This window comes from Hypanus sabinus, chromosome 22, assembly GCF_030144855.1.
Source record: "Hypanus sabinus isolate sHypSab1 chromosome 22, sHypSab1.hap1, whole genome shotgun sequence".
Classification (NCBI taxonomy): domain Eukaryota; kingdom Metazoa; phylum Chordata; class Chondrichthyes; order Myliobatiformes; family Dasyatidae; genus Hypanus; species Hypanus sabinus.
Window position 1 is genome coordinate 63262873 of NC_082727.1, and position 12498 is coordinate 63275370.

General features: G+C 36.8%; 1 protein-coding gene across 1 annotated transcript in view; it reads left to right on the top strand.

Annotated features, from left to right (window-relative positions):
• The window catches only part of ccdc172 (coiled-coil domain containing 172), a 63068-nt gene that overhangs the window by 10970 nt on the left and 39600 nt on the right, over window positions 1-12498 (top strand). Inside the window, exon 2 of the mRNA XM_059948078.1 lies at window positions 7113-7198. Within this exon, the coding sequence (XP_059804061.1) occupies window positions 7113-7198 (86 nt within the window). The remainder of the gene's footprint in view (window positions 1-7112; window positions 7199-12498) is intronic.

A 12498-nucleotide genomic window follows, 5' to 3' on the forward strand; every position in this document is an offset into this window, starting at 1 on the left:
CTCTCCATTATTACGTCTATCACAATAAGGAGATATATCTTCAAGAAAATGAGAGAGCTTGTCTTTAGACATACAAGCCCTATGTACCACTTTAAATTGTAGGAGGGAATGATGAGCACATAATGATGAAGAATTAACCATTTTGAAAATAGCCCTCCAGGTCTCATCAGATAATGAAGTCTGTAAATCCTTTTCCCAGTCTTTTCTAATTTTGTCTAAAGGAGCCATTCTCAGTCCCAACAACAGACCATAAATATAAGATATTGAGCCATTATCAAAAGGTTTCAAATTAAAAATTACATCTATTATGTTCTTATCTGGGTTGGTGGTAAATATATGTAGTTTAGATCTTAAAAACTCTCTAATTTGTAGATATTGAGAAAAGTGGGTATTTGATAGGTTACTTCACTGAGAGCTGCTCAAAAGAAGAAAGATTCCCTTCAACAACCAGAACCTGAAATCATTTAATGCCCAATCTATTCCATTCTCTAAAAATCAGATCGGTTGTAGATGGTTTAAAAGAAATTAGAAAAAATGGGACTAGAAAGGGAAAATCTCAATAAACTGAAATGTTTTCTAAACTGTAGCCAGATCCTCAAAGTGTGTTTAATCACCAAACTGTCAGTTAATTTATTTAAAGGAAGAGAGGATACAAGAAGAGAAATAATAGAAAAATTTGTAACAGAGTTGGCTTCCTAAAACACCCATATTGAACAATCCTCACAATTAATATAATATAATTAGAATGTAAGATTTCGTATGTTAAATGCCCAATAATATAACCTAAAATTGCTTTTTAATTTTTTGAAGGTGGACTTTATTTAATCGGGGTTTTCTGTTCTTCCATAGATAGGAAGAAAGAATTGAATCTAAAGAATCAAAAAAAGACTTAGAAATAAAAACAGATACGGCTTGAAAAAGGTATATAAATTTAGGTAAAATAATCATTTTAATAGAATTGATTAGACCAATCAATGATAAAGAGAGAGGCGACCAATTAAAAAGTGTCTTTTTCACATAATTCATTAAGGGTAGAATATTTTCTTTGAATAGATCTTTATAATTCTTAGTGATTTTTACACCCAAATATGTAAATTGTTTTCTTGCAATTTTAAAAGGGTTAATATTGGCTGGTATCAAATTATTTAAAGGAAGCAATTCACTCTTATGCAAATTCAATTTATATCCTGAAAACTGACTAAAATTAGTCAGTAAAAGAAACAGGTAAAGAAGTTGCAACATTAAATATAAAAAGCAATAGGTCATCAGCATAAAGCAAAACTTTATGAATAATACCTTTCCTTAAGATACCGGTGATATCTTTAGACTCTCGAAAAGCAATTGCTAAAGGTTCTAATACGAAATCAAAAAGCAAAGGACTCAACGGACTTCCTTGTCTGGTTCCATTTTGGAGTTTAATTGGTTTAGAAATCTGAAAATTATTAAGGGAGATAAATAAATAATCTAATGAATAAAATTGGGTCCAAAATTAAATTTTTCTAAGGTTTTAAATAGGTAATTCCATTCAACTTGATCAAAGGCCTTCTCCGCATCCGGTGAAATCACACATTCCAATACTTCCTTAGATGGAGAATGCATGTCACTTAACAGTCACCATATATTAAAATGGGAATATTGACTTTTAAAAAATCCTGCCTGATCATCAGATATTATAGAAGGTATCATATTTTTGAGTCTATGGGCCAGAACTTTAGATAGTGTCTAAGCATCAACATTGAGTAAAGAGATTAGTCTATATGAACAGCATTCAGTGGGATTTTTATTCTTTTAAGAATAAGCAAAATGGAAGCTTTATAAAAAGGCTGTGGCAACCTACCCACCTTGAAAGAATTAGTAAGGATAGAACATAAATAAGGTATAAGCAAAGAAGAAAAAGCCTTATAGAATTCTCTGGAGAATCCATCAGGTCTTGGAGATTTCCCAGAATGCAATTAAAGTATAGCCTCAGTGATTTCCTCCTGAGAAATAGGTTGATCCAACTGCTTTTGATCCAAGAATATTTAATTGGTCTAAAAAATTGTTCATTGCAGTATTATCTTTAACAGAATTAAAACTATACAATTTAGAATAAAATTCTCTGGAAGTGTCATTTATTTCAAAATGGTCGATTGTCATATCACCATTGGTTTTGCAAATTTCTTCAGTTTGCTGTTTAGCTATAGAGGTCTTCAATTGGTTAGCCAATAGTTTACCAATTTTTTCTCCATGTACATGGAATTGTCTTCTTTTAAAAGTTGGCTTTCAATTGGACACATTATAAGAAGATCATAGTTTTAATTTCAATACGTCTTTTGTATAGTTCAGGGTCTGGTGCCAAAGCATATTTCTGGTCTAATTGTTTTAATTGCTTAACTAAATCAGTTCTCTCTTTATTAGCTCTTTTCTTAATATGTGCAGTATAGGAGATAATTTGTCCTCTAATATATGTGTAGCCCCCGGTAAGCCTCAGGCTTGCTCAGCTCGCTTCCATCTGGGGGGAGCAGCCTTCAGCCCCACCAAACTGGGTAATCAGCTTGTGTAGATGCTGTGTGATGTCCCCGCCATGCCAAATAACAGACGGTGTACCATATGCAATTAAATGATCACACTTTATAACTCTTACTAGAACTAAGTGATTAATAGCAATAAAATATATATAAAAGGAAAGAAAAGGTGCCAGAACTTATCAAAGTCCAACCACTTCATGCACAACCCGTTGGAGCTCAGTTAATGAAGTCTTCTTGCCACCATTTGATCCCCTCTGACCCCCTCGACCCGCTGCCTGGGACCAACAATGGTGGTCGTCCAGACGCTCCACACAAATCTGTCCTCTCCTCATGGTAAACCCTGGGCCTGGGACCCCCCCACTCAGGGTCCATTCCATCGCCCAGCTTACAACATCATGTCTTCTCCCTCTAACCACCTCACGCCGCCTCTCCAAAAATACCCGCAAAACCACAGCTCACAGACCCACAATAAAAAAAATCTATACCAATTGGTTAACAAAAGAATACAATTCCCATTATCAGCAATTATAACCTAAACAAGCTTTGAGAGACAGCACTCTCTCACCAGTTAGCATAACAAAGAAGCATTTTTACCATTAGCAAACAAAGAAGCCATTTTGATTAATACACACAGTAACATAAAAAAAGAAGAAACCCCCTTACATATGCCTTAAAAGCATCCCAAATGTTAAGACTAGAAGTCTCTTCCAATGCACTTTCTTCAAAAAGAGAGTAATTTGAATCTCTAGAAATTTTAAAAGTCCTTATCAGATAACAAAGTTAAATTAAAATGCCAGGATCTGTTCATATGATTGAAAGCAGGAAGCTTTAAAGATAGAAATACAAGAGAATGGTCAGATAGAGCTATTTTTTTTTATATTCAGTGGATCGAACTAATGGAATCATTTGACTACCAATTAAAAAAAAACAATCCTGGTATAGGAATGATGGACATGAGAGAAGAATGAATACTTCCTTTCTGCTGGATGAAGAAAACGCCAGACATCAACAATATCACAGTTCATTAGAAAGGATTGAATAAATAAAGTTGATTTATTAGGCATGGCTAATTTAAAAGGAGAATGATCTAATACTGGGTCTAGACAACAACTAAAATCTCCTTCCATCACTAAAGAATAAAAACTCATCTGGCAGGAATGAAAAAGAAATGCTCAAAAAATCCTGGGTCATACACATTGGGAGTGTACACATTAACAAATACAGTTAATATATTATCTAGTTTCCCTGACACAATGACAAATCACCCATTAGGGTCAGAAACAACTTTACGTTGAACAAGAGAAATCACATTATCTATAAAAATTGAGACTGCTCGAGATTTTGCTCTGAATGAGGAATGAAATTGTGGACCCCTCCACTGATTTAAAAAGGTGTGCATTGTCACTAACTATGTACATGCGTTTCTTGTAGACAAATAATGGGGGACCTTAACTTTTTAATATAGGCAAAAATCTTATTCCATTTCACAGGATGATTTAACCCTTTAACATTAAAACTAAGTAAATTAATATTTCAATCCATTATAAATTCTAATTAACAGAAGAGTTAAAAGATCTGACCATTAATTATTAGAACCAGAGAATGAACCATAAAATAAGGTACTCAAGCAGAAAATTTGGATGGTAGCCCAACCCAGCTTCCAAAGAAAAATGAAACCCCACTCTCCTCCCCCTCCCAAAGCCAAAGAGCCGGCTAAAGAACAGTCAGCATGCAAAACTCTGAAGACAACCCTCCCAAAGAAATCCTGCTGGCAGAACTCCAGTCATCCAAGGTTATTATGTTCCTACCAAGACAAAACAGAAAAAAACTTAGATCAAAAAATCCAAAATATAGGAGGATTCATTTTAACAACTGAAATATGTATATATATGTACACACACCTCAATAAAAAGAACAAAGTAGTAAAATAAATCAAACAAAATATCAAAAACAAGATATATAAATGGTCAAAATGTAGGTTTATTAAAAACTTATTCAATCCAACATTAAAAAGATAATTGCTCTTGTAAGAGATATAACACAATTAATCTTTTGCTTTCAAAAACTTTGCATGTTCACCTGATCCCAGCAATTTCTGCACACCATTTTTCAGAACGATTCGAAGACATGCAGGGAAGCAAAGGGAGGGCTTAAACCCTTTATTATAAAGCATCGACATGACCTCTTTGTACTTAACATGTTCAGCCATACCTCCGGTGTATAATCTTCCACGAATCTAATCAACTTTCCACTGTAATTGATCATACCTACTTGATGGGTATGACAGATTAAAAGCTCCTTAGTACGAAATTCGCGAAACATAAAATGACCGACCTGGGACGCTCTCCCAACTTTGGTTTGGGGGGGGGGGGCAGTGACCAGTTGGCACGGTCCAACTTAGGCACAGACAGCAATAAATCAGGGAATAGCTGCTTCAGAAAACTTGCAAAGTGAAAACTTGCACTCCATAGGGTGGGCACCTTCAATTGATTCTTCAAGACCCAGAATACGTAGATTGTTCCTTCTGCTTCTGCTTTCCACGTTGGTGATCTTCTTTGTTAATTTTTCATTAGATAATGATAATTTTTTGCAGAGCTTACTCATGTCTTCTAAACACGAGGAAATCTGCAGATGCTAGAAATTCAAGCAACACACACAAAATGCTGGTGGAACGCAGCAGGCCAGGCAGCATCTATAGGAAGATGCACTGTTGACCCAGTCCTGACGAAGGGTCTCGGCCCGAAACGTCGACAGTTCTTTTTCCTATAGATGCTGCCTGGCCTGCTGCGTTTCACCAGCATTTTGTCATGTCTTCTAAGTCCGCTTCCAGTATCGACAAAGTTTCTTTATTCTCCTTAATTCGCTTTTCATGTTCGATTAGAGTTTGTTGAATAGTGTTCGGCTTGACATTGAGATGTTGGAATTCCTCAGAGAGTTCTGTTCTTTGCTTCTTAAGGAAATCTCCAATTGATTCCAAAGTGGTTGGAGAATCATCTTTTTCTTTTGCAGAGGCTTTACTCTTTCTCAAAGACACAATAGAGCAATATTAATATATATAATAAGGTTTCAAAAACTGGTAGGAGTTAAGGTAGGAGCAAGTTAAAAAAGATGTTACCCCATCAGCTGCCAGCAGGGCTTTTGAATTCTTGCCTCTCTTTAGGTTTGAGGGAGGTGTAGAACATTGTTTATAAATATTGGTTATCCCAATTGAAATAGTGTACGTCCCAGATTCCTATATATATTGGATTCCATTTAATAGGGCCATTGATTAACCAGGGTAGATGCTTTTTTTAGACAACTCTTAAAGAGCAAAAACTTATCAGGAAAATAGCTGAGATTCTCTTTGTTAATTTGGGACACTATGCCACTAAGTTGGGGCAGGATACTGTTACTGAACAGTTTCACATGACGTCAGTCATGTGCACTTGTATGGCCGTTAGACACTACACAGTGCTTAGTACGAACAATTTTCAAATAGCGTCAGTTACATGTGTATGTGTTCAAAACAGCACTTTTGTTATTGACAATTGGCAAGAAATGAGCAGTAAAACATTTCAGAACCATTTTGCTCACTGTAGTTTCAAGCATTCAGGCTTAGAAATGCAAGAAATAACTGGGAGTGAAAATGAAATGATTTCACTACAGCATCTTAGAAACTATGGAGAATTTGAAAGCATTGACAGTCATCTACAGTGTTAAAATGAAAATAAAGATCTGGAGGTTGCTAATGTTGACAGTATGGTATGAAGGCAATCCAGTATCTCCACTAGGTGTCTGCACTCATTTTGTTTATTTATAGTTAAAAGAATGCACTGCAGATGTTTTCCTCTGTCAATAAGTAATAAGAATTAATACAGAATTTTATAGTACGTAACAGTATTAGTAGTGTTCTAATTTGTTCTGTATTTCATTTAAATACATAATTAGTTATTCAATTTGTTCTTTTTATACATTTTTAACAAATTCCATGAATCTTCAGCTAATTGGGGCTGCTGTTTAATTGGGCCAAAAAGTACTGATCCCAATGTGTCCCAATTAACTGGAATCTACTGTGTTATCGAATATGGAGCATCACTACTATCATGAATTTGAGATTATTTTGTATGAGGTTTATAGGAATGACTAGTCAGAAATAATGTAATATTAGTTCTTGACTATCTGTAGCATATTAAAAGAAAAGGTACAGAAATTATAGCTGTTGACTGCATAAAGTTATGCAACAGCAAGAAATGCTGATTAAACAGTAAAAACTACAAATTCTATTTTTTATTCTGGATTCAGATATGTGGTTAAATTCTAACAGCCCTGAGAGAGGGAGATATCAGGGTTCAGCAGATGCACTTCAATCAACTGAGCTGCAAAAATTAATTACAATGGGTTACTATGTCCTTACTATTGAATAGTTCTGTATATTCTATGTTCTAATTTAATCTGTTTGAGAAAAGATTTCATTAAAACTGTAGCAAGTTGCAAAATTGCTTTATTTCTTCCAACCCATTTTTTAAAAATTTGCCAATTTTACAAGCATGCATGAGACCTGATAACAGACATATTTTCTTGTTTTAGATTATTTCTTACATTCAGACTTTATTGTTTATATTTCAGTCAAATCAGAAATCATTAGATGCAATGAAAAGCTCAGGGATGTGACAGAGCATTTACATAAAAACAAAACTATTTTGGATTCAAAGGTAATTTTAAAAGTTATTTTTTGGAAGTGCTTTTTAAAAGCAGCATACTAAAACGTTAACAACACACACAAAATGCTGGTGGAACACAGCATGCCAGGCAGCATATATAGGAAGAAGCACTGTCGACGTTTCGGGCCGTGACCCTTCAGCTGAAACGTCGACGGTGCTTCTTCCTATAGATGCTGCCTGGCCTGCTGTGTTCCACCAGCATTTTGTGTGTGTTGTTTGAATTTCCAGCATTTGCAGATTTCCTCGTGTTTGCATGTTATCTCAGGAATGGTAACATCAGTATTTTTTAAAGTTGGTGACATCAGGGGTTGTCAACATATACAGTTATTGTAATATCAACATGTCATGAAACCATTGATATGATATACAAATCAATACTTGATTTCATTTGTTGGGAACTGTTTCCATTTCAGCAGTATTGTTTTAAGATAAGTACATGCATTTTCAAATTTTAAATCAGATAATTATAACACAGTAAAATACACAGCTGCAAGCTATAAAGTTGTGTGTTGCTGTTTTGGCAGTTTACCAAAAAGCAATGTTTAAGTAACTAGTTAATATTAGAAACAAATCTACTTTAATGATTCTTTAAGCAGAAGTGTCTGATGTGACTTTAAAATTCTGTTATCATCATTAATTTAAGCACTTATCGAATCTGCAACTGTGGTTTGATGTACATAATAACACCAGTTTCAAGGTTCTGGCTCAATAACTAGCTTGCCTTGGATTCCACGTGTCTTAATCTTAACTATGCTGCCTCATATTTCTTTACCTGTGGCTTTGCCGATCAGAAATTGGTTTGTATCACCGCATGTTTCCAGAATAAACATAATGGCATTTTTTAACACCGTTTATTTGTACAAATAACTAGTTCACCAAAGAAGCCTAACAGCGTCTCTACTTTCTGCAAAGGCTGAAGAAAGTCCATCTCCCACCCCTCATCCTCATCACATTCTACAGGGGTTGTTTTGAGAGCATCCCGAGCAGCTGCATCACTGCCTGGTTCGAAAATTGCACCATCTTGGATCGCAAGACCCTGCAGTGGATAGTGAGGTCAGCTGAAAAGGTCATCGGGGTCTCTCTTCCCGCCATCATGGACATTTACACTACCCGCTGCATCCTCAAAGCAAACAGTATTATAAAGGACTCCACGCACGCCTCATACAAATTCTTCTCCCTCCTGCCGTCTGGGAAAAGGCACTGAAGCATTTGGGCTCTCACGATCAGACTACATGACAGTTTCTTCCCCCAAGCTATCAGACTCCTCAATACCCAGAGCCTGGACTGACACCTTACTGCCCTATTGTCCTGTTTATTATTTATTGTAATGTCTGCACTGTTTTGTGCACTTTGTGTTGTCCTGGGTAGGTCTGTAGTCTAGTGTAGTTGTTTTTTTTTCTCTCTGTGTTGTTTTTTTATGTAGTTCAGTCTAGGTTTTGTACTGTGTCATGTAACACCATGGTCCTGAAAAATATTGTCTCATTTTTACTATGTACTGTACATAGCAGTTATAGTCAAAATAACAATAAAAGTGACTTGACTTGACTTGATGTACAATTGCAAGAAAAAGTTTGTGAACCCTTTGCAATTACATGGTATTCTGTGATAATTACTCATAGAATGTAGTCTGATCTTCACCAAAGTCACAATATAGACAATCACAATCTGCCTACTAATAACACATAAACAGTTGTACTCCGTTGTTTAATCATTCACAGTCCAGGTTGGAAAAAGTATGTGAATCCTTGTATTTAATAACAGGTAGAACCTCCTATAGCAGCAATAACCTCTAACAAACATTTCTTGTAGCTGCTGATCAGACCTACACAATGGCGAGGAGGAATTTTAGACCAGCATCTCAATTGGGTTAAGGTCTGGACTCAGAATTAGCTAGTCCAAAACACAAATTTTCTTCTTTTAAACCATTCTCTATTGATTTATCTTTTGGATCATTGTCTTGTTGCATCATGTAACTTCTATTAAACTTCAGATGATGGACCACTACCCTGATATTTTCCTGTAAAATATCTTCATACAATTTTGAATTAATTTTTCCTCAATGATTCCAAGCTGTCCAGGCCCTGAAGCAGAAAAGCATGATGCTCCTTCCACCATGCTTCACTGTTGGGATGAGGGATTGGTGTTGGTGTGCAGTGCCCTTTTCCTTCCAAACATAGCAGAGTATATTTCTGCCAAAAAGTTCAACTTTTGTCTCAACTGTCCACAGTGCATTGGCCCAGAAGCATTGTGGAACATCCAGGTAGTTTTTTGCAATCTTGAGATGGGCAGCAATGTGCTTTTTGGAAAGCAGTGGTTTCTTCGACAGTCTGATGAAGGGTCTCATCCCGAAACGTCGACAGTGCTTCTCCTTAAAGATGCTGCCTGGCCTGCTGTGTTCCACCAGCATTTTGTGTGTGTTTGAATTTCCAGCGTCTGCACATGTCCTCGTGTTTGTTGTTTCTTCGACGGTGTCAGTTCATGAACAACATTCTTGTTGAGTGTTTTTCTTGTAGTGGACATATGAACAGGAAATTTAGCACCTTCTGGAATTTCTGCAGGTCTTTTGCTGTTCTTGGGTTCTTTTTCACCTCCTTCAACACTGCTGATTGTGCTCTTTGTGTGATCTTTGCAGGACATCCACACTGAGGGAGAATACTGAAGTTCCTCCATTTGTAGACAATTTCTCTTACAATGGACTGATGAACACTCAGGTCTTTAGAAATGCTTTTGTAGCCTTTTCCATTTTCATGCATCTCTCCAATTCTTCCTTGAAGGTCCCTTGAAAGTTGTTTTGATTAAGATGTGGTGCACATAAACATTTTTCTTAAGAAGAGCTATCTCTGTCAATAAACCTGACTTTGTGCATCTTTTTTATAGGGCAGGGCACCTCTCCAACTCCCACCTCCAAATCTTATCTCATTGATTGAAACAACTGATTCTGAGCAGCTTTGGTGGAAGGCATTACCTTGAGAGGTTCACATGCTTTCTTGAACTCCTAGATTGTGATTGTTTAAATGGTGTGCTCAGAATTGAGAAGTACAATTAATTGTGTTATTAGTTCAGGCAGATTGTGTTTGTCTATTATTGTGACTTGGACAAGATAAGACCACGTTTTATAAATATTGAATGCAGAAAACCAAGTAATTGTAAAGGGTTCACCAACTTTTTCTTGCAGCTATACATAGACCAATCACACCATTTGTGAAAAAATTTTCAGAACATAGCTCGTATAAATTGGGCACATTGTTCTAATTAGGACCAGCTGTTAGGCACAGTTGAAGTTTGTTTCCAAAGTACAAAATTTGTGCAACAGTCTGCTCTAAAGGACCACTCATATATTATGTGTGCATGTCTGCAGACTACTGTAAAACAATCTGAGGACTAATTGCTGACTTCAAATCCTATTCCGATTAGCCTGTTTGAACCCATCTGCATTTCTGTGCTAAAGTCCTTTGCTGACTTTGTTTGTTTAATCTTCAGTGAAATCCTCCACATTGAGGTTGTTAAGTCCTTCCTGATTTGGTTTATTTTAATTCTAATAACTAAATATCATAAGATGATAAAACATAAGAGCAGAATTAGACCATCTGGCACATCAAGTCTGCTATGCCATTCAATCCTTTTTTTTTCTCCTCCTCAACCCCAGTTTCCGGCCTTCTCCCTGTAACCTTGCATGCCATGTCCAATCAAGAAACTATCAATCTCTGCCTTAAGTACACCCAATGACCTGGCCTCCACAGCTTCATGTGACAACAAATTCCACAAATTCACCACTCTTTAGCTAAAGAAATTTCTCCACATCTTTGTTTCCAAAGAGCACCCTTCTACCCTGAGGCTATGCCCTCTTGTCCTAGACTCTCCCACCATAGGAAACATCCTTATCACATTACTCTGTCTAGGCCCTTCAACATTCGAAAAATTTCAATGAGATCCCCCTTCATCCTTCTGAATTCTAGTGAGTACAGACACAAAGCCATCTCACATTCCTCGTATAATAACCCTTTCATTCCTGGAATCATCCTTGTGAACTTCCTCTGCGCTCTCTCCAATGCTAGAACATCTTTTCTAAGATGAGGGGCCCAAAACTGTTCACAATACTCAAGGTGAGGCCTCATCAGTGCCTTGTAAAGCCTCAGCATGACATCCCTGCTCTTGTATTTCTAGACCTCTTGAAATGAATGCTAACATGACATTTGCCTTTCTCACCACCACTCAACCTGCAAGTTAATCTTTAGTGTGTTTTGCACAAGGACTCCCAAGTCCCCCTGCATCTCAGATTTTTGGATTTTCTCCATTCAAAAAATAGTCTGCACATTTATTTCTACTACCAAAGTGGCTGAACATGTATTTTCTGACATAGTATTTCATTTGCCACTTACTTGCCCATTCTCCTAATCTATCTAAGTCCTTTTACATCCTACCTGTTTCCTCAACACTACCTGTCCCTCCACCAACCTTCATATTATCTGAAAACTTGGCAACAAAGCCATCTATTCCATCATCTAAATCATTGATATACAGCATAAATAGAAGTGGTCCCAACACCGACCCCTGCAGAACACCACTAGTCACTGGCAGCTAACCAGAAAAGGATCCTTTTATTCCCACTTGCTGTTTCCTACCAATCAGCCAATACTCTAACCATGTTAGTAACTTTTCTGTAATGCCATAGACTCTTAACCTAGTAAACAGACCCGTGTGGCACCTTGTCAAGGGCTTTCTGAAAGTCCAAATGTACAACATCCACTGCATTCCATTTATCTATGCTACTTGTGATCTCCTCAAAGAATTCCAATAGGTTCGTCAGGCAGAATTTTTCCTGAAGGAAACCATGCTGACTTTGTACTATCTTGTCCTGTGTCACCAAGTACTCCATCTCCTTATCCTTTATAATTGACTCTTAACATCTTCCCAACCACTGAGGTCAGGCTAACTGGTCTATAATTTCCTTTATGCTGCTTTCCTCCGTTCTTAAAGAGTGGAGTGACATTTGTAATTTTCCGGTCCACTAGCACCATGCCAGAGTCCAATGATTTTTGAAAGATCATTTCTAATGCCACCACAATCTCTAACGCTATCTCTTTCAGAACCCTAGGGTGCAGTTCATCTGGTCTGGGTAACTATGTACCATTAGGTCTTTTAGCTTTTTGAGCACCTTCTCTCTTGTAACTGCACCCACTTCTTTTCCTTCACATGCTACAACATCAGGCATACTGTAAGTGTCTTTCACAGTGAAGACTGATGCAAAATACTCATTTAGTTCATCAGCCAATCTCCTTGTCCCCCGTTAT